The sequence below is a fragment of the Brachyistius frenatus genome, unplaced genomic scaffold (genome assembly GCF_029030835.1).
Source record: "Brachyistius frenatus isolate BFR_SWC_R1_liver_20210118 unplaced genomic scaffold, ASM2903083v1 Contig_3, whole genome shotgun sequence".
NCBI classification, from domain to species: domain Eukaryota; kingdom Metazoa; phylum Chordata; class Actinopteri; family Embiotocidae; genus Brachyistius; species Brachyistius frenatus.
The window spans coordinates 167089-189254 of record NW_027210602.1 but is presented as its reverse complement, the minus strand read 5'-3'; the positions used below and the strand labels follow the sequence as shown (position 1 = coordinate 189254).

Below are 22166 nucleotides of genomic sequence, written 5' to 3'. Positions count from 1 at the left end.
TTACTTATTTTTAAGTAATGGCACTTTATTAATCAATATCAATGCCCTGTGTCAGTCATGAGCTTTAGATAATACATTCAGAATAAGTGTTACGGAAATTGTACGTTATTAGGCTACGTCACATGTTAACTATTTATCTCAAGCTACAGTTTAACAGAGTGGTGTCTTGACATTACTGACTTATTCTTAAGTAATAACTGGCTTTTAATAAATACATTAAAAATCGTAATAAATTGTTTGTTAATCCCTTTTCGACATGGGCTGGCTATTTATTTGTAGCTACATTAGCATGCAGAGATTGGTAATCTCAGGTCGGCAATAATCTAAATGATGTTTGTTAAGAAATTTCTGCAGGGACAAATTAAACTTAATAGTTATATGCAACCACTTTTTAGCAGGATTATATCCCACATATTAGGCTAATATATTGCCTCATTTATCAGCTAGATTAACTCAATAAAATGTCAACGAAAGGTAAGAAACAAATGGTTATTGTAATGTTCATAAAGTAAGATTAATGTCTCAGTAGCCATTAATACGGCATTAAACAACATTTTGAAACTATTAATGCCCTAATAACCAGTTTGACAAACAGTTTATGGTATTTAATGAAACATTCAACTAGGTAAAGACGTTTAGAGTTCAAATCAAATCAAAATGGTTGGAAACGTCTGATTTAACCGTGTATTTATTTAATTTTATGACCTTATTATTGGCTATGTTTTTTTTTTAAGTGGGCCAATCTTTATTGTTTCTTTTATATGTTGATATTGCTTACAGAAATATGATAATAATCCACATTTTATGACTGACTGAGGGTTTCCTCTGAAGCTTATAAATAGATTCATCCTCTCACCGAGTTATAAGTGCAGTAATTTCATTTGATGATTTATAATAATGTGTAATCAGATCCAGCTCTTCCTCCGCACTTTTCAATCAGCGCGCTCTCAGCCTTTGATTTCACTTTTTCTTTATTTCTTTTTTATTATTCTCTCTCTCTCTCTCTCTCTCTCTCTCTCTCTCTCTCTCTCTCTCTCTCCCTCTCCCTCTCCGGAGGAGGAGTACGTCATGTGGTGAGCTCACATTACCATCTCGCGTGGTATTTAAAGAGTCCGTCTTCCCCGTCTGGCAGAGCACGGAGAGCCCACACTTGCCGTCCGAGCCGGGGACCGTGCCGTGCCGTGCCGTGCCGCGCCGCGCTGCAGCTGAGCCACTCAGCCGTCCGGAGGTCTGAGGTGGGCGGAGACTTGAGCCCAGAGGTTCCCCCCCCGCCCCCCTCTCGCCCCTCAACCCCCTCCCCTTCCAAGTCCGCAGCCGCAGACGCACCGCGCATTCCGGACTCAGCACCCGCGCGCGCCAGGTTCCAGAGGAGGAAACATCATGGCAACGACTACTTGCACGCGTTTTACAGATGAATACCAGCTGTACGAGGAGCTTGGCAAGTAAGTCTCGCTCTTTACATTCATTTATCTGCACCCCCCCCCCCCCCCTCGCGCTGTACACCCCCCCCCCACCACCACCACCACCACCACCACCACTCTGCATGCAGTCTGACCCTGTCCTGTGGAGCATGAGATGGGGATGGACGGAGGTCTGCACATCTGCCGTGGTGGATGCAGCTCCATCCCTTCAAAACAAAAAAACGCACGCTGGCTCTGGGAGCAAACCTCAAACCTCCAAATCCTCTCCGTGCACTTCTTTTTAAATGCAGGAGCCGAACTGATGTGACAGTCAGCAGATATAGTTGGATTCTGCATGAAGATGGGATTGCATGAGCCCAGGGGCACTTCTGGGCATCCCCTCCTCCTCTTCCTCCTCCTCTTCCTCCTCCTCCTCCTCCTCCTCCTCTTGTTCCTCATCTGCCCCAAAGGCTAATGAGGAACAAACCGGCCTAATATCAGTGAAAAGCTGATGTTGGAATTAAGCTCACCCTTCATTATCAGCTGGCTTTAATCACAGTGGCACACAGCTTTAGCAGAGAAGTCAGAGAAATAACGCCGCCGCTGCTCTTTTCATCTGCTGTAAAAATCTAACGAGGTGTGTCCCGTGATTTAAAATTAAAAAAAAAAAATATATATATATAGAGAGAGATTCAGGCATGTGTGGCCCCTATAATAGGATGCAGACAATTTGAGAGAGACTGAAGAGGCTTCGGGTGCCACAGTGGGTAGATGCAAAGTGGACTCGATGTCTCTGTCAGGTTGTGCGTGGGTAGAGAGGATCTCTCTGCAATGTTTGCCTCACAGGAACATTTATTCCACAGCCAGCCCTGGAGAATTAAAAAAAAAAAAAGAAAAGAAAAAAAAAAGTACTGTGGATGGTTTTAGTTTTAAAAACTGAAATCACAAAGAAATCCAGCCTTGTATGTATGTGTGTGTGTGTGTGTGTGGGAAGTGATAAGTTAAAGACAATAGACATGCTGGAGTACAGCAGCAGCTGCCCTCGCTGATAACACACAGCCTTATTGCTGTTTTTGCTTGTGTTGTCATTTCCCTGTTTGTGTGATGCAGATGTAAAGACGAATTAAATCTATTTTTATATGTTTTAATCTCCCGTCCTCAGATTTTAATAAAGAAAAACTCCCTAAAAAAAACTTTTAAATGGATGAAATTCTAAAGGGTGACTTTTTAAGGACGGACATACAGGAAATACATGTTGTGCAAAAAAATGGGCAAAATTTACAAAAAAGTATTTTTACCACACTGTAAGAATACTTTTCATTACACAAAAAAGTGTACTTAAAGTATTCCAAGTAAAAGTACTCAACACATCCAAGTTTTGAGATCAATATTGCTGAATTTTGAGCTAAGTTTTAGGAATTCATGTTAGCCAGTGCCACAGCAAAGTATGTAATACAGCTGCCAGTCCACAAGAGGGCAGTGAGACAGTATCACGGCTTTGCGTTGCCAGGCGTCAGAAATCATGTGGTTTAGAACAACAAAAACATGCAGAAAAAACAGTGGTTAGGGGAAAAAAAAAAAAAATGTAGATAAGGTGTGAGAAAAAACACGTAATTAGGATTCCAGAAATAAAACCACGTAGTTAAGGTTCAAGAAAAAACTTGGATAGTTTTAGGGTGGAAAAAAACACGTAAATAGGATTCAAATAAATAAAAAATACCACGTCGTTGGAAAAAAATGTCGTTAAAGTTTGTGAACCTGTTGAAGAGGGTTTTCTCACGCCAAGGCAACGCTAGGCATCCCAAAAAGACACTGCCCTCTAGTGGACATTCATGTAGGACTGCAAATATCAATCGTAAACACGTACATTTAGTAGTATTTTAATTAAGTACAGTTCTGAGGTACTTCACTTAATTATTATTTCTGCTGGCTAGCCACAACTGCTGCTCGATCACGTCAAAAATCAGAAGATCAATTCTCCCATCAGCGATCTGCTAACATGCGACTGCTTCTGTAAGATATATTTATCAATTACAAAACAACAATAGAACCCGTAAACTTCTAATTTCACATATTTGTAGCTTGAAAGATGCCAATAGTTGTGAGAGCTGCTTTTGTTAGGTACAGACTTCTGTTTTGGTAAAAAAAAAAAAAGAAAAAAAAAAGCAGCTTTATTCACGTATAAACAAACCGTAGCACAGAAAGTGATGAATAATCTTATTAATCGGCCCTCTCATTAGCTTTTTGTGAAAATTTCAACCACACGTGGTGAGTCGTCGTGAAGATTGTCCTGATTTTACTGTTATATTTTCACTTTCAGAAGTTTTTCCCAAACTATGTTTGGGCTTTTGTTCGGCTAATTCGACTTACCTGACTGTTTTGTTCATTACTCTTTTGCTCATAAGAATAGAGGGGCGACAGCAGGAGATTACAGTAGAGTTACACCGCGAGCTGAACTAATCCAGGTTTTGGAGCCCGATCGACGGCCTCCTCGCGACTCCCACCTGCCCCGCAGATAACCCGTCGCGTTAAAAGCTCTGCTGCCTCTTTCCAACCATGCGGCGGGATGTCAGCGAGTGTCGTGCTTACTCACCTCGTCTCCTCATAATGTATGCATGTTGGAGAGCTTGTGAGAGGCGAGGGGGGGGGCTCTGAGGAGAGCGAGAGTGTTTCATTGCGTAACAATGCTGAGGCGAGATAAAATTAGCTCCGAGAAGTGACAGAGGTGGTTATTTCTGTTGGTCTCTGCTGGATTTTGATGAGCAAACGTGGCCCCCAAAAAAACTCCAGAACGCCACGCGGTCCGAGCGCGAAACCTTCGAAACGCTGCTTTTCTTGCCCGTTTTGATGCCACTCACGCCCGCCGGGTTATTCAAGTTAATAGACAAAAGAAGAATTTATTAAGAGAAAAGAAAAACAAAAATCTAGTTTTACGCCGTAGTGACCACAGAGGGCGCTGTTGTTGCATTGATTGTACTTTTGGGGAGAACACACTGTCGGCGAGCGGCAACGGGTCTCGCGAAAATATAGTAAAGCGCAAGCTGGAGAAATGCGGGCAATGTATCGGCAGGAAGTTCTGTATTTAGCCGTTTGTGGTCAGCGTTAAAAATGACTCGTAATTAAGATTCGGGAGGAAGAAAAAAAAAACACGCAGTTTCAGATTGGGTGGAAGAAAAACATATCGTTAAGGTTGGGGAACCTGTTGGCCTCATGTTTCCTGCAGCTGCAGTTGGGTTTAGGCCTTACAAGGGCGGAGAAAGGTCGGGTTAAGCATCTCAGATAAGGTTACCGTTAGAGACGAGGTAAGGGGAAGCGGACTTACGACACAACACCGGATTTGGCCGCAGAATGAATTTTGTCGCCGATCAGACGCCTCGCAGATGGTATCAGAATATGAAGTGTCAGACGAGGCGTGCAGATCTAAAGGCAGAGACGAGGACGACACGAGGTCAGTCTGATAGCTGAGATGCCGCCTTTTGATGCTGACGCAGCTTTCAGCGGGCCGCTGACCCGTCTGATTCTCCTGTTCCCTTGTCTTTTTGTTTCCCAGGGGGGCCTTTTCAGTGGTGCGCCGCTGTGTCAAACTCTGCACGGGCCAAGAGTACGCCGCCAAAATCATCAACACCAAAAAGCTCTCGGCCAGAGGTGAGCGAAAGGAGATGTGTCGTCAGATATGCCACACTGTTAACATCTGTGTTTCCGGGAACACGCGTCTCATCGTCACGCGTGTGCGTGTGTGCGATGTCCCGGATCTGAAAGGCTCACATTAGTATATTTTAGCGCCCGTTTGATTCCAGTGTGCGAACGTCAGATGGCAGATTCGGGAAAAAAAAAAATCAACAATTTCCTGAACAGATGACTCGAACAGGAGAAAAATCCAGACACAGAACATGTAAAGAAGTTAAAAAACAAAAGAAAAAAAAAAGTGCTATTTTAGACACGATGTCACCGTCACCGTTCTCCCGATATAATACCGATCAAAAAAAAAATGAAAATGCACAAACGCCTCAGAAAGCCCCTAAAAATAGCAACAGTGGTGTTATTACTGCACAGAGACGAGCTGATAGGTGGGACTGCGTTAGCATCGGCCCTGCCGGCGCCTCTTTGAGGGCCGGAGCCTTCAGATATCTTTTTTTTTTCATGACTGACACGCACGTCAGATAAAAGTAGAAGTCACCTCGTCTCGGCAGGACCCTCGACTCACCCGGAGCTCCTCTGATCTCCTCCTCTTCTCCTCGTTACCTCTTTTTTTTTTTTTTTTCCTTCCCTTCTCGTCTTCCTTGTCTCCTTTCCTCACCTCCTCATCTTATTTTCTCTTGGTTCTCCTGTTTGTTTCCTCTTTGACTTATTTCCACGTGTCTACTTGTTGCCTTTTGTTTCCTCTCCTTTCTTTATCCTTTCCTCCCTCGTTTCCTCTCATGTTGTTTCCTTCCTACTTTCCTCTCATCTTGTTTCCTTCCTACTTTCCTCTCCTCTCTTTCCTCTCCTCTCCTCTCCTCTCCTCTCGTTTCCTTTTCTTTCCTTTCCAGTAAAAAATGGTTAAATGGGCATCTGGGACGAATGTAACCTTCAGGCTGTTATCTGTGTCTGTGTGTGTGTGTGTGTGTGTGTGTGTGTGTGTGTGTGTGTGTGTGTGTGTGTGTGTGTGTGTGTGTGTGTGTGTGTGTGTGTGTGTGTACAAACAAGACAGTCTTGTGTGTCCTTGTCGATCACCTTGAGAAGAGTCACCACCTCAAACTGTTTGAACTAAAAACTGTTTTTTTTTAAAAACTTTTTTAAAAACATCTGCCAAAAAAAATAACTCAAGCAGCTGAATTATCCTTGTGTTGTTGTTTTTTTTGTACCTGTTTACATTCACTGTGACCACGCCCACCTCTTCCTCTCTCACCTGTCTGTCCGACTCATCGTTGCAGACCATCAGAAACTGGAGAGAGAAGCCAGAATCTGCAGATTGCTCAAACACTCCAACATCGGTGAGACTCTTTTAATTGTTTCCTCTTTGAAATCAAAAGTTTGAGCCACAGACTGTTTATAAAAGTGTTCGTAGTTTCCAAGTCTGAAAAATGAAACTAATGTAGAAGTTCTTTAAACTGCAATACCACCGGGTGCCACTAGAGGTTGGCTCCAAAAAAAACCTCCGGTCCCATAGACTCCCATTCGACTTCTCTCGTCAAAAACAAGTCATATCGGTGTTGTTTAGCTAAAGTCACACCTTTCATTAGTTTTCTGGCGGTCCATTTGAAAATAATCCCGTCATTTATCAATTATCGGGCCTCAAAAAGCGGTATGTTTGGGGTCTGTTTAATGTTGTATAAGTGCTGACAGACCTGCGGTGTGTAGGTGTGCTCGATAAACGAAGGGTTAACGATGTGTATAGCGGAACAGACGATGAAGGCCTTTGACTGGTCGGATGAATAAAAAGAGATCTAATTATTTTGATGACTCTCTTTCAGTCCGTCTCCATGACAGTATCTCCGAGGAAGGTTTCCACTACCTTCTCTTTGACCTGTGAGTTTCCTCCTGCTCTTCCTCCTTCTACTTCCCTCTTCTTCTTTTTCTCTGCCATGCTGTAATGCCCTGCCCCCCTCTTCCTCCTCCTCCTCCTCCTCCTCTTTCTCCCTCCTCTCTGTAGGTGCTTCATTTTCCTCTCCTTTCCTATGTTCCTCGCTGCGTCTGTCTCCTCCTTACTTTTTTCTCCTTACTCCCCTTTCTTCACAGCCGCATCTCTTCATCCCTTTCTGCTCTTCATCATCTCCCTCCTCGCTTCCAAGGCAGTCCCCCCCATTACATAACTGCACCCCCCCACCCCCACACACACACACCATCTACCCTCCCCTCTTTGCGGCTCCACACTCATACATGTATATACAGTTAACACTCCCCCGCACTGGAGCCAGTCTCCATGGCAACCCAGGCTGAGTGAATCCTGCAGCCGGGGTTTCCCCCTAATGAGGACATCCCCCTCCTGTCTCTGTGTGTGTGTGTGTGTGTGTGTGTGTGTGTGTGTGTGTGTGTGTGTGTGTGTGTGTGTGTGTGTGTGTGTGTGTGTGTGTGTGTGTGTGTGTGTGTGTGTGTGTGTGTGTGTGTGTGTGTGTGTGTGTGTGTGTGTGTGTGTGTGTGTGTGTGTGTGTGTGTGTGTGTGTGTGTGTGTGTGTGTGTGTGTGTCTGCGTGTTGCCTGGATAAAGAAAATACTAAAACGTACATAACTTTGGCGTTTGAACCTCCATCTTTACGTTTCCCAGGGTGACAGGAGGGGAGCTGTTCGAGGACATCGTGGCGAGAGAGTACTACAGTGAAGCAGATGCCAGGTAAAGCCCCCCCCCTCCCCCCCCTCCCACCTCCTCCCGCCCTCTCTGACCATCCTCCTTCCTCATCTTCCCCTCCATGTGTGTCAGTCCTCCAGCCTCTGCGGTCCTCCAGCAGAGTTCGGTTTCCCTCTCATTAGCACAAAAAGACAAAAATCTGACACGTTGGTTCTTTTTCTTTCCCCTTTTCGTTTCCTTTTTATTTTGGCGTTGCAGGCTGCAGCTCAGCGCTGATGGATAAAACCTCTGCACACATTTTCTGTGAGCTGAATTTACAAACAGAGGTGGAGCAGCAGCTCTCCTCCCGAGACAGAATTCGCAGACAGATGGAAACATACACAAAACAAAATGTGCGAAATGCACACACGCCCACGCCGTAAACCACCCCCTGCCCCCCCCCTCCTCCCCACCTCACAGGAGGAAGTCTTAAATCAATCTGAGTGTGGAGGCGGGTTTGTGGAGGCGAGAGAGGAGAAAGGAAGGGGACGGGCGCGTTAAAAAAGGACGAAGCATAAAGACACAGGGCTTTTTTTTTTATTTTTTATTGTCTCATCTCTCGGTGCTCGTCCTGCCTCTGGCCATTTTTATTTATTTATTTATTTTTTTTGGTCATCGCCCCACCTGTTGTGCTATTCAGGGGCAATGAATTACCCCTTTATTTTCACGCTGCATTTTGTCACGGCGAAACAAAACGAGGTCTTTAGTCACCCGGATCTTAAGCGAGAGGCTGGTTTTATTGTTTTGTGGCTCCACGCAGACCTTTGATGAGACTTCAAATGCAACTCACGCAAAAAATGAGTTTAAATAAACTCTTTTTTGTTCGCACAAATAGCGTGAAGAAGTCCAGCTTGTCACGGTTTAAAGAAAGCACGATATGAAGAGGTATAAAGTGGTAAAAGTTAGTGTACATTTTTGCACAATGAATACTTTCATTGCATGTGTTTGCAAGTCAAGTCTCTGTTGTGCTAGTATTATATTTGTAATATATAATATTTAAAGTTTGGAGGATATTTGTATTTATTACAAAACAACAGTGCTGCCTATAAACTTCTAATTTTACATATTTGTAGCTTGCTAATTGCCATTTATTTTAATGTCTGCATTCATTTAATGGAGAACATATTTCACACGGCGGCGTTCACACAGCTGCAGAAAGCGGTTAAATAAACTTGCCTGTACCAATTATTGCTGTAAAAATGCTAAGCTTGTTTAAAAATGATATATTTTAGTCAGTTAAAGCAGATTTGAGGTTAAAAAAAAAAGATAAAATTGGTGTTTGATTGATTATCAGTTCAAATGAGACGTTATCCCTCGCTGATCTTTAACTTTACTTCCCATTCCCGCTCATCAGTCTTCATTCTTCTTCGTTCTCTTTGCATAAATCACATGTGTTTCTGTGTGTGTGTGTGTGTGTGTGTGTGTGTGTGTGTGTGTGTGTGTGTGTGTGTGTGTGTGTGTGTGTGTGTGTGTGTGTGTGTGTGTGTCACTGTGTGTGTGGGTGTGTGACTTGCATGGCTTGAGTTCTGTCCAACAGTATCTCACTGACAGTCTCCTCTCTGAACTCCATCTGTACAAAGAATCACTCGATTTCTTTCTTTCTTTCTTTCTTTCTTTCTTTCTTTCTTTCTTTCTTTCTTTCTTTCTTTCTTTCTTTCTTTCTTTCTTTCTTTCTTTCTTTCTTTCTTTCTTTCTTTCTTTCTTTCTCCACCCTGTCACGCTCTCAGTTCACCCAAATGACAAAAAACATATATATTTTTTATTTTCACTTAAACCTCTTGTGGTGTCCGCCCATATGAATCATTTTGGTTTTTTGTGTCCAGGTTTTGAGATGCTCTATCTGTCTCTCCAATTTTTGTTGCAACTCTGTACTAAATCTTTCCACTAAAAGTTTTTTTTAAATCATGGTCCCCAGAGGATGAATCCTCATGACTCTGTTGGTACATCTGGAGAAACATCTGAACCCCTATTGGATGGATTGCCATGAAATTAAAAATTTACGATCAACTTGGTGATCTTGTCTTCTAGCGCCATCATCAGGTCCACTATTTGGTCTCAGTCAAACATCTGAAAAACTGTAATTTCCATTAGCTTCATCTGCATTTAATGCTAATTATAAAAGATAATCATGCTAATACGGTGAACATAGATGGTAAATATTGAAGCTGCCAAACATGAGTTAGCTTTCATTGTGTTAGCTAGTTGTTGTTAGCATTTAGCTCAAAGCTGCTAGCATGACTGTAGAGTCTTTCATAGACTGTTGATGAAAATGGCCGTAGCTTCCCGATCTGAAAAAAGACGCGGACCAGTGTTTTAAAGTGCAATACCACTGAAGGCCACTAGGGGCTGGCTCCGTAGACTCCCATTCAACTTCTCCTGTAGTCAGTAAATTTTTTTACACACGTCATTATGGAGTCATTTGGTAAAGTCACTCCTTCTTATTAGTTTTTTGGCAGATCATCTAAAGATTTCAGCATGAAATGTTTGGGGGCGTGCCTGTTTGATTGACAGGCTTGTGGTGCAGTCAGGTTTCCGCCGTAGGTGGAAGTACACTGGTAGTACACTAATCTGAAAGAGTGGAATTACTCAATGACGTACAGAAAACTTCTGGAAAAATGTTATTGACTGAGAATTTCATGAGAGAAGTTGAATGGGAGTCTACGGAGCCGGAGGCTTTTTGGAGCCGACCTCTAGTGGCCCTCGGTGGTATTGCAGCTTAAGGCACCTCTGCATCGGCCTCAGTTTTCAGACCCGGAAGCTACGTCCACGTTTATATACAGTCTGTGGATTAAACCATAAAAAATATGTATATGAATTCACCTCGTGTCGACCTGCTGCCAGTTCGCCAACTTTAAATCTCACGGACCGAATACTCGAAATCTGGGCAAATAAAACCAAACCTCTTGTTTGTGTCGAGTTAGAAACAAAGTCAGGGAATATGTCTGTTAACTTCTCTCACTTTACCTCCCATCCGATGTTCCCCCGTACTTCTCTCTGTATTACCGCCTCTGTCCTCCCCGTCCTCCGTTTATCTGCTCCTCACCTTGTCATTTTGTCTCCACAGTCACTGTATCCATCAGATTCTAGACAGTGTGTCTTACACCCACCAACATGACATAGTGCACAGGGACCTCAAGGTGTGTGTGTGTGTTTCTCATCGCCCGGCGCCCTCTGCAACAGGGTTGCCTTTTTAACATGCTTGTGGGGTTTTTTTTATGATTTTTTTTTTTTTTTTTGCCTGTGATTTCAAACTACTTGCCTGTGCCTGCTGTCCGTGCGTCCGTCCGTCTGTCTTTATGTCTGTCCGTCCGTTCGTCCGTCCGTCCGTCTGTCTGTCTGTCTCTCCCCACGAGGTATGCCCGTCTTCAGGTTGTTTCTTTTTTGCTTTTGGGCCTCTTGTTGCACTATTTTAAAACGGTCTGAACCAGAATTGTGATTTCCTGTGGGTCCTGTGAGCAGACAGGAGCATCACCACACTCCTGGAAGAAGTAAAAAAAAAAAGAGTGAGTGAGCAAGAATGACAAAGAGTGAGCGGGAGAGAGAGAGAAAGAGAGTGAGTGGAGGTCAGTGGAGTAACGGCGGAGCAGCGAGCGTCGACTTCAGAATCTTTTTTTTCCTCAAAGGCGTCTGTTTTCTGAATAACTTACACAGGAGAATGTGCAGGTTAGACACAGCGCCTCCCACACGGAGCTGCAGCTCACTCCTACACTGCCTGACTAATGTTTGTGAGAAACAGAAAATAGCACACTGCACACCTTCTCCATCCTTAGTTCACAGACAGGTTCGCTCTTCACACTTTGTGTGTGTGTGTGTGTGTGTGTGTGTGCGTGCGCGCGTAAATGTGTGGTGAGTGTGCAGGGCAATCATTTCTAAACTGAAAACATGTGCGCGTGTGTGACGGCATTGTGTGCTGCTGCCCCTGCATGAATGTGACAGTTGGGGGGGGCTTGAGTGTGTTCGGACTAACCTGCTCCCCCTGCTGTTTGCATGCAGTCATTGCATCCAGCAGATCCTGGAGGCGGTGCTCCACTGCCATCAGATGGGGGTGGTACACAGAGACCTCAAGGTGAGTCACCTGCAGGGGTGTGTGTGTGTGTGTGTGTGTGTGTGTGTGTGTGTGTGTGTGTGTGTGTGTGTGTGTAGGTGTTTAGTTGTAAAACATCCTGTTCTACATTTAGGTCAGGCGAAGGAGAGTCCATGAAGGGAAACAATACATCGTCTTCAGTCTTCACACTGAATTACAGCTCCAAAACATTATCTAAAAATTATACAAGTTTTTACATTATGAAGTTTTCTTTTTTGTTTTTTTTAATGCAACATAAAGGAAAGTTCCGAGACAAAAATGTTCACACTGCAATGAAAACTGAATTTTGTTAGTAAAAATATATGAACTGAGAATTAAAATTATCCGTTACAGTTTTGTGGGTTTTGGTGACAGAGTTAAACATTTTGCTAATGAAGTCTCTTTATTGTGCCACAATGAAAGTTTCGAGTTCAGAGCTCTTTGGTTGCAAGTCAAAAACGTCTGGTTCTGAGTAAAAAAAAATTGTGTTTTGAGTAAAACACCTGTGTTTCGAGTCAAAAAGTTTTGGTTGTAAATCAAAAAGTTTTGATGGAGAGTCAAAACCCTTTGGCAGCGAGTCAGAAAGTTTGGTTGAGAGTCAAAAATTTCTGGTAGAAAGTCAAAAAGTTTTGGTTGCAATTAAAAAACTTTTTGTTGCTGGTCAAAAACTTTCGGTTGCAAATCAAAAGCTTCTGGTTACAAGTCAAAAAGTTTCGTTTGCGAGTCAAAATGTTTTGCTTGTGAGTCGAAAACTTTTGCTTGCAATTCAAAAATGTGTGGTTATGATTCAACAGCTTTTGGTTCCAAGTGACAAAATTTTTGGTTGCGTGTCAAAAACTTTTGATTGCTCGTCAAAAAATTCTGATGGGGGTTCAAAAACTTTTGGTTGGGAATGAAAAAGTTTCGGTTTGGAGTCAAAATATTTGGTTGGGAATCAAAAAGTACAAGACGACTTAAAAAACTCAAAAGTAGATCAGTATGTGAACGCGCTACTTTCTGTTTTATCCGTAGTCGTGTGTTCTGTCTAACTGTTGTACTAGAGTTTGACGTCTGGTAAGTCCCGCAAAAATATTTAAAAGCCAGCATGTCTGTGCACGTCTGTGGGCCTGATTTATCAGCATATGCATGAAGGTCATGTCTTGTGCATGTTCTGTGCATGTATGACTAGATTTGATGTTTTCCACAAATTTGTAATTGAACTTTAACCGTAAGCGCGAGATGCTGCAGTGATGTAGAAGTCGGTACACGATGACATCCGTTGTAGGCGTGGTCACAGGTGCAGCTGACATGGCATTTTCAAAATAAAACTTTTCTCTTAAAGTCCACTCAGCTGCTCCACATTAAAATGAAATAAGTGTAAATCTAAACTTTGGTAAATTAAATACAAAATGAACTCCTACAGATGGAAAAAAACAAAAAAAAACATGTAAATGAGTAAATTAAAGACAGACATGCTGATTGGACCAAATGACTTCTGATTGGCTGAATGTACGAACAGAAAACACTAAAACGCATAATTAGAATCGATTTATTCGTAGATATCCTGTATGAGGACACTTTAAAGTGGTTTTGTTGTTTTAGGTGCTGGCCTCGGTTCCGCTGATATTAGTGCAGTGGGACTTTTTGGGGAACTCCACAATTACTGTACAATTACCTGCAGACTGGTGTTAAAGGTTTTCCACACAGAGGAGACCAGATGGGAGAGGTCAGAGTTCGTGGTGTGGTGATTTCCCTCGTGGAGGTGTATTACGTTTATAAAGGCCCTGAGATGCCGTTGCTTTCTCATTAAATGTTCATGAAAAACATCTAAAAGACACGGGCTGAAAAACAGGAGGAGAGTGACCCCTTTATATCTCGAGGATCGAAGTTTAAACCCTCAGCGGGTCTCAGTAAATGTCATGTTCTATACGTCCAGAGAGACGACGGGAGTTTAATACAGGAAAGAGCATCAAAATGGACCATAAACACATCGTAATTCTCTCATTCTCCTGTTAAATATATCCTTGTTTTCCTTTTTCTCTCTCGTTTCTTAAAGCAACTTGACGTCAGAAACAATGAGGCAAAATGTCGCCGATTAATCTGTTAGTTTAACAGATTGAAGACAAATCAGTTTTATTTCTTAAAAAAAAAAAAGAAAGCCAAACATTTTCTAGTTCCAGCTTTTTTATACATAAAACAAAACAACATTTCTTTGGAATTTTATCAGCCAGCTTTTATCTGATATTTTTGAAATACTACAAATATATTTAGAATTTGTTTTCTCATAATTCTCTATCTAATAATGTTAATGATTAAGTCAGCCAAAAATATGACTTCATACAGGAGTTTATAATTATTTTAATCTGTCTATCTACTATTACAGTTCTCAAGTGTAAGTCACAAATTCAACTTTATAGCTGTTTTCTTATTTTTATACAATTTTTGATCTAATAACTTTGACTTTTAACCTAATTGTTTTTGTAATTTTTTGTCATAATTTTGATTTAATCTTTCAAACTGTTGACTTAAAAAAAAAAATCTCAGACATAAAACTGGTATGAACTTCATATATTTGTGTGACAGAAAGGGAATTAGTGCGTTTCCCAAAATGTCAAACTACTAACTTTAAATGCATAGTGTTTTCTTTTTTGGAGTTATAAAAGTCCCGAAGTGACATGAACTCTTTGATTTTTGATTAATAGCTGCCCCTGCAGTGTAATTCTCCTCCTGTAATTACTGTAAACCGGACGTCCTCTGAGTTTTTGGATCAGCCAGCAGAGGGTGTCCCGACGACCGTCCTGCATCTGGAGCAGCTGTTTGTGCACCGCTGCTGGGGAAAGATTTCATGCTCATGGCGCGGATCGATCACCGTCAGCATCGACCGGTGATCCATCGGAGGGCCGTCGTCCCCCATGTGTGTGTTCAGTTTGTCAGATTGCTGTTAAATCAGCGTCTGAGTGGCAAAGACACGACTGTTGCAAACAGACAAGCTGTGTTTGGCCGTCCTCAAGTAAACAAATGGCGAAAAAGGCTGATATGCATTTTAAGTCCCATCTGTCCGTCTCAGCCGCTGAGTGTGTGTGTGTGTGTGTGTGTGTGTGTGTGTGTGTGTGTGTGTGTGTGTGTGTGTGTGTGTGTGTGTGTGTGTGTGTGTGTGTGTGTGTGTGTGTGTGTGTGTGTGTGTGTGTGTGTGTGTGTGTGTGTGGTATTGGATATCATAATGTGTGTGTGTGTGCTGCATCCGAAAATATTCTTGGCCTTCTGATGCGGGTTTAACTGGTTGGATCTCAATGGTCTGCCTCACTTTCTTTTCTTTTCCTTTGAACTCGTGAATACTGGAAGGTTGGAAGGTAATTTGGTTGTTAGTATTATGGATGGATTACTGATAAGTAATCCATAACTAACTTAAGAGTAAGACTAAAAATGACCTTGAAGACATCAAAAAGACCATAAAAAGACATCTAACGACCAAAGACAGGTAAAAAAAAGGCAAAAACAACCACAAAGATACAAAAAAATGACCACGAAGAGAGACAAAACAATCCCAAAGAAATGACTACAAAGATACAAAAAAATTGTCTCAAACACACAAAATGACCACAATGAGGCAAAAAACTGCAATAAAGAAATGCAAAATGACCACAAATAAGCAAAAAAACTACCACGAAGACAAAAGATGACCTCAAAGAGAAACAAAATAATCACAAAGATCCAAAAAAATGATCTGAAAGAGACGCAAAACGATTGCAAAGAGGCAAACAAGTGCATTACAGAAGTAGATAATGACCACAAACAGGCAAAAAAATCCACCACAAAGACAAAAAGAAAACCTCCCAGGAAGTTTTGCATCGTAACAGGTGTTAGAAGACAACTGATGACACTCCCCTGAACACACTGACGTCGTCTGTGTTGGTGTTGCAGCCGGAGAACCTGCTGCTGGCCAGCAAGTGTAAGAACGCGGCCGTGAAGCTGGCCGACTTTGGACTGGCCATCGAGGTTCAAGGAGAACAGCAGGCTTGGTTTGGTGAGTCAAGCACACACAACAACACAACGTGCACATACTGCAAGGTTCACGTGTACACTCAACAAAAACATGGGAAATCACCTGCGCCGTACGCTCGGTGTTCAAGTGGTTAAGTCGTTAAAAAACGCCGTTGCGCATGGACGGTGTCTAGAAGCCCCACAGGCTAACAATTTAGCAAGCTAATGAAGGAAGGAAAGATGCAGAGGGGAAAAGATGAGGCCGTTGGGAAGATCAACATTTTCCTCAGACGTAGACTGTTGTCTAAGTTGCGAAGACAAACTCTACATGACTACAATTACAATATATTAGCTCAACATCCAACCAAACATGAACTTCCACGACCTCTGACCTTTTTGTAAACGTCAGCAAACACCTCACAACTCGTCAACTCGAGGCTAATAGAAAATTTCAAGTTCCGACGTCGTGAATACCACAAGAGGGCGCCGATCATGTGGACTCTTCTCCGTACACGATAAAATACGACCACATTTTAACGCAGCATTAGACGCATCTGTAGAAATATGACTGGAATCACTTTTTAAAACACAGATTTATTTATTTTTTTAAGATTTTTTTTTTTACTGTCCAGACTTTCAAAAATCATCCGGATACGATCTGGATATAACAAGAAACAGATTTGTCAAAATAAAAGGCCACTCTAAAATGTGCAGTTTGATCTTGACATTTCAGCTGCAATTTTTCCATATGGCTACAGATGCATAATGTAGATATACAGCATAACAATGGGCCTTTGTATTTTCCACCTCTAGCTGTGACACCAGGTTAGACCCCGAGGAATTAAATTCCAGATATTTCCCCATTAAGTTTAACAAGCCGGGCTTTGAGACAGCTAATTCTTGAGAAAATACAACTATATCATCTGCAACATGATGTATTTTATGTTTTAAGCTTCCCATTTTGATTCCATTAATGGATGTGCTCTTTTAAGAGGCTCCATCACAAACGTAAATCAGAGCAGAGAGTGAGGTGAGCCTCGATTATCTTAAATAACTAACTGACTAAATTGTCAGTCATAATTTCAGCATTAAAACTCGTGCGCAGTCGACGAATCCGGTCACGAAATCTTTTTCCGTCACCAAAACAACAGACCGTCTAAAACGTAGGACCACACAACCCTTTGAAAGACCTTTTTTGTCATTAAAAAAAACACTCTTTAGTTTCCAGAACCGGAACCCTGATTCGTGCTGGTCTGTTTTTTATCGTGCAGGTTTTGCAGGGACTCCCGGCTACTTGTCCCCAGAGGTGCTGAGGAAGGAGGCGTACGGTAAACCCGTGGACATCTGGGCGTGCGGTGAGCTCTTCGTCCGTTTTCTCGCCGTTTTCTCCACCGCTGTCCCGTCCGACACTCAGACAAAGGTTGTGTTTGGGGCGTGCAGGTGTGATCCTCTACATCCTGTTGGTCGGCTACCCTCCGTTCTGGGACGAGGACCAGCACAAACTCTACCAGCAGATCAAAGCCGGAGCGTACGATGTGAGCCTGCCTCTCGTCTCCGTGTCTCTCCCACCTTAAATTGTGTTGTTTGTCTTTTTATTTCATTTGCATGCGTCGGTGTGCGTGTGTGTGTGTGTGTGTGTGTGTGTGTGTGTGTGTGTGTGTGTGTGTGTGTGTGTGTGTGTGTGTGTGTGTGTGTGTGTGTGTGTGTGTGTGTGTGTGTGTGCGTGCTTCAGTTTCCCTCCCCAGAGTGGGACACGGTGACTCCGGAGGCGAAAAATCTGATCAACCAGATGCTGACGATCAACCCAGCCAAGAGAATCACAGCCCAGGAGGCTCTGAAGCACCCATGGGTCTGCGTAAGTGTAGCACAGACACCCTGCTATCGCGGACAGGAAACAAACATTTCACGGCTTCCTGGTTTCACTACCCGACAATTTGTGATGCGTAAATCCTCCCAACAGCCAAAGTTTGAGAACATCTGCTCGAAGCGGCCAAATATCGGCGCCATCTGTTTCCAAACATGCAATCTGCGACATGTGCCGTCATACCGGGTCAGCTTATCTTCAAAGATTTGTCCCGCGGAAGGGCAAAAGAGGAGCCCATCTCGGAGATAAGCGCTCACATCAGCACTTCATCTGTAAAAATATCCGCTTAAAAACCCACACGGGATGCCCGGATATGTGCAGTTAAGAGTTTATCTGAGGAGGTTTGTTGTTTTCGAAAGTGGAAAGCACTTTTTTCTTGACATTTATGATCATAAAAACGTTATTTATATAGAATCATTTTAAAAAGAAAGTTGTTCGCCATCAACCAGGACCTTTTTTTTTTTTTTCCTATAATCAATTAAGATGTTTTTACAGGATGGTTAATTATAAGAGCAGTCGTTTAACGTTCTTATGTAAAATTCCTGAACAGATTCCTGCAGGTGCATATATGACTGCTTTATTCAGAGCAGCTGTCAATCAAACTCGATTTTAGTTAATGAGCTGCAGCTTGAGGCTCTTAAAATTGTATCAAAGCTGAAATAAAGAATTGATGGTATCTGTAATTCTCCTGAAAATGCACGGCATCTATTTTGAACATTATTTAGCATCATTTCTGTATTAAACCGGCGAAATAACTGCATTTAGCAAACAACATTCAGTCTGCAGCTTAATCAAAAATTAAAGAAAAGATACGGAACCTGAAAATATGCCATCGGGAATGAATACATTAAACGAGAAGACGGAGTGGAGGGCAGCAGAAACTGGCAGATTAACTGTTATGTTAATTTGTGCGTGTGTGTGTGTTTCGCTCTATCAATCAAACTCGGTTTGTTTTGCATCTTTTGTACAGGTTAGAGCTCCACAAGTGACTGACAAGCCACTAATTAAAAAGCCATGTTTTAGGTTTGTGTTTAAAGATATCAACACTCTCAGCCCAAAGCTTTGTTTCTTAATTTTCTGAAGCAAACTTTTAACATCCATTTTACATCAAAAATCCCCCCCCCAAAAAAAAAGAACATCAAGTTTAGCAGTCTAAATAAAACAAAAACATTAAAAACATGTAATATTTTGCAGCTTGCATAGATTTTGAAGAGTCACCTATTAATCTGCAATAATTTCAGACTGTCTTCAATTACGGGGCTTTTCGGAAACATCTCTCAAAGTTAAGAAGATTTACGTGGCAGATTTTATGATCATCTCAATTTTCAGATGATTTTGTGAAAAAAATTGTGCGTTCAGGCAGCTGGAAAATGGGAAAGTTCCCATCGGGAAAAATCTGACTTCCGAGTTGGGAAAGGTTAGGTGGGGTAGCTGACATATTGCACATTTGGTCAAATATACTGCAGTTGCTCGTCAATAGATACAGGAATATTTACTTGTAAGGTGCAGTTTGGGGTGCAAAACATAGACAACGTATAAATAGGTGCATTTGAAGAAGCATAAAACAGTTAAAATTTGCTCCCTGACGAAAAACAACCAGTAAAATGTTACATGAATTCATCAGTAATAATTAATAATCCAGTAATACAACACCGGGGCCTGCTAGTACTTTTATCTTTTCCTCTTTAAGTGCACCTTGTTAATAATATAAGTGTTTTCTTCAGACGAAGTCATTAACCACGATTCAGTGGCGCTTGCTTTAGACGTTATCAGGCGGTAAATAGGGGATTGTAAAATCAGGTGGAATTAAGCCCCCAAAAAAAGGTACTTAAGAAAGATTTAATTAAAGGATCTGATTACTCCCCACTGCTCTCTGCCTTTGGAGTGAAGAAAACTGATTTTACTATCAGCTGGCTCTGCATTAAATATCCTTTCATATACAGAACCGAAGGGTGACGATCATCAGGACGCCGTCGGGCCGAGTCGAACCTGTTTCGCCCAGAAATGTCGCTACCTTTAGAGAGCCTCCGAAAAACCAACGCGTCGGGAGCCGAAGCAGAGTCTCTCCGACAGCTCCTGCCCACATAAAGCTGTCAGTGTCAGAGCTGCTCGTCCAAATGTTTTATTTTCAGCATCCTCTTCTTCCTCTGTCTCCCCGCAGCAACGCTCCACGGTGGCCTCGATGATGCACCGGCAGGAGACCGTCGAGTGCCTGAAGAAGTTTAACGCCAGGAGGAAACTCAAGGTGTGAAAAAAAAAAAAGCGCTCGGTTGCGTCAAAACGAAGTGTGTTGCTCTTGATGCGAGGAATTAAAAGGAAATGTAGGGGGAACAAAAATTGCCTCCCCTCTGCAGCATCTGACTCAACGAAGGATATCTGCAGGTTTTAAGGGACATTTTCAAGTCAGCGTTAAAAAGTGAAAATGCAGTCGAAGCGCAGCCAAGATTCAAATGTGACTTTTTGACATTTTTACCTCACAATATAAACAGAACGATGCTGTAAAAAAATGCGTCATTTTGACATGCAACAGCATGAAAAAAAACAAACAGCAGTAAGTGTCCTGTGGCTACAGTTAGCTCCTGTCATAGCATTAACTAACGCTAACGGTTTACAGTCAAAACTCAATGTTGACGTTCCGCGTCTTAAATCTTTTTTTTTTTTTTTTTTTTTGTCATAATCAATAAACATAAAATCACTTTATTGGCACTTATTTTATAGTATCACCGATTAATTTGCTAATTCTGTCAAGGAAAGACAAAATGCCCTAAATACATACAAATTGACACGTTCAAGTTGAGTCTCTGATTTTATGTTTTTGACACTTTACTTTTTCATGTCAACATTTTGATCCCATAGAAATGTGAAATTTTGTAAAAAAATAAAATAAACACAAACAAAAAATCAAACCTGAACAACAATGAATAAAACAAATAACAAATAAAAACAAACGGCATCGACTGCAGGTTGGCTATTTACAGCTAGCTGCTGATAGCTGAAGCTAATTTACGCACATTTTCCTGTTTCCGTTATGTTTGAAAGAAAATAAATGTGGATGCTCCGACGTGTTGTAATTTAGTTTTTTTTATAGCACATAAATAACGCAGCAGATGAATTAAATCATAATGAAGAACAAAAAATGCACCAGATTGTTGGTGCTCGCTTAGCTTATCTTACCTTAGCAGAGCAGCAGAAACTGAAATTGAATGCGATTTTTATCTGAATAAACCGCCTCTAAATCATATATAATCATAGATAAATATATTAAACCGTCTCGTTAGTTCAAATGAGCGACAAATCTGCAAGAATAGCACGTGTTGTTTGCAGTGTGTTTTCATTTTCCGTGAAACACGGCGCCATATTTCAATAACTTTTGTTTAAAGTTTTGAAAAAGTCGGTTTCTGCAATTAATAATCAGTCTTCAAAAGCATAAAATTAAGTTTTAATGAGTTAAATATCAGTCATAAGCAGTCAGGTGTACACATAAAGAATAAAATAAGACTTTGCTGGCGAATACTTGTGTAAGTGATTGGGGACAACATTTTTCTATAAACAGCAAAGTTAAAAAAAATCTCATCCAGACATGAGACCAACATGTCCAACTGTCGTCCCGGTGGACTCCTGTGACCGCTGTCCCCCCTCCGTCTCCTCCTCAGGGCGCCATCTTGACCACAATGCTCGTCTCCAGGAACTTCTCTGGTGAGCGTTGCTGATCTTCGTGAGAAAGACGAGGGAGACGAGGACAGGATGACACGCCATCTGTCTTCTGCCGTCGCTTCACACGTTCACACACACACACACACACACACACACACACACACACACACACACACACACACACACACACACACACACACACACACACACACACACACACACAGCAGGCTGATGGGCGGCAGTGTGACAGTCAGCAGGAAACGCTGCAGATATCTGCTCGGTTTTTTGTGCCTTCTTTTAAAGCTCGCTCGGTTTTAGCTCGTTTACTTCGTATCAGAATTGATGAGTGAAAAACATCGAGAAATCATGCGAAGATTCTTTTCAAATAATCTTTTTTTTTTTTTATCACAGACAGTATCACATATTACAAAATCGTGATTATCAATAGTGACGTTTGTCGCTTTGAAGGTGCAATATGTAAAAATGAAGTCAGGTCTTGTAATATTCTGCATCGTCCAGGCAGTCCGTCGCCATTTTGGCTCTGTTTGGTTAAATTTTGCGTATTCTTGCACTGCTAGTTATTGAATGTTTTTGTTGTGAAGTTAGATTATATCGAACCAGTAGTTGATCCACTGGGGACCATTTGTATGTAAACATTTGTGATTTCACCACGGACCTGAAACTGGAGCAGAGAAACATCAGATTTTGGGTCAAACTCTGGAGATCATAGACAGAGACTGAAAAATGAAGCTGAAGCAGAAGCGCCTTAAGCTGCAATACCACCGAGTGCCACTAGAGGTCGGCTCCAAAAAGCCTCCGGCTCCATAAACTCCCATTCAATTTATGTCATCAAATACAAAGTCAATGAAATGTCTCCACCAGTTATCTTGGTGTTGTTAGTTAAAGTCACTCCTTATTAGTT

General features: G+C 41.9%; 1 protein-coding gene across 5 annotated transcripts in view; it reads left to right on the top strand.

The window, feature by feature from the left end:
- Positions 1-1121: 1121 nt before the first annotated feature.
- Positions 1122-22166, top strand: part of LOC138622421 (calcium/calmodulin-dependent protein kinase type II subunit beta) — a 37486-nt gene continuing 16441 nt past the window's right edge. For 3 of the 5 annotated variants that reach the window (XM_069701244.1, XM_069701235.1, XM_069701218.1), the window contains exons 1-12: positions 1124-1442; positions 4951-5045; positions 6314-6373; positions 6854-6908; positions 7644-7709; positions 11697-11769; positions 15667-15769; positions 16998-17081; positions 17167-17261; positions 17459-17581; positions 19752-19835; positions 21244-21286. In XM_069701244.1, coding sequence (XP_069557345.1) covers positions 1381-1442; positions 4951-5045; positions 6314-6373; positions 6854-6908; positions 7644-7709; positions 11697-11769; positions 15667-15769; positions 16998-17081; positions 17167-17261; positions 17459-17581; positions 19752-19835; positions 21244-21286 — 943 coding nt within the window. In that variant the 5' untranslated portion in view covers positions 1124-1380. Of the gene's footprint in view, positions 1443-4950; positions 5046-6313; positions 6374-6853; positions 6909-7643; positions 7710-10767; positions 10841-11696; positions 11770-15666; positions 15770-16997; positions 17082-17166; positions 17262-17458; positions 17582-19751; positions 19836-21243; positions 21287-22166 lie in introns of all 5 variants that reach the window. The other 2 variants (XM_069701253.1, XM_069701226.1) reach the window with 1 other exon arrangement.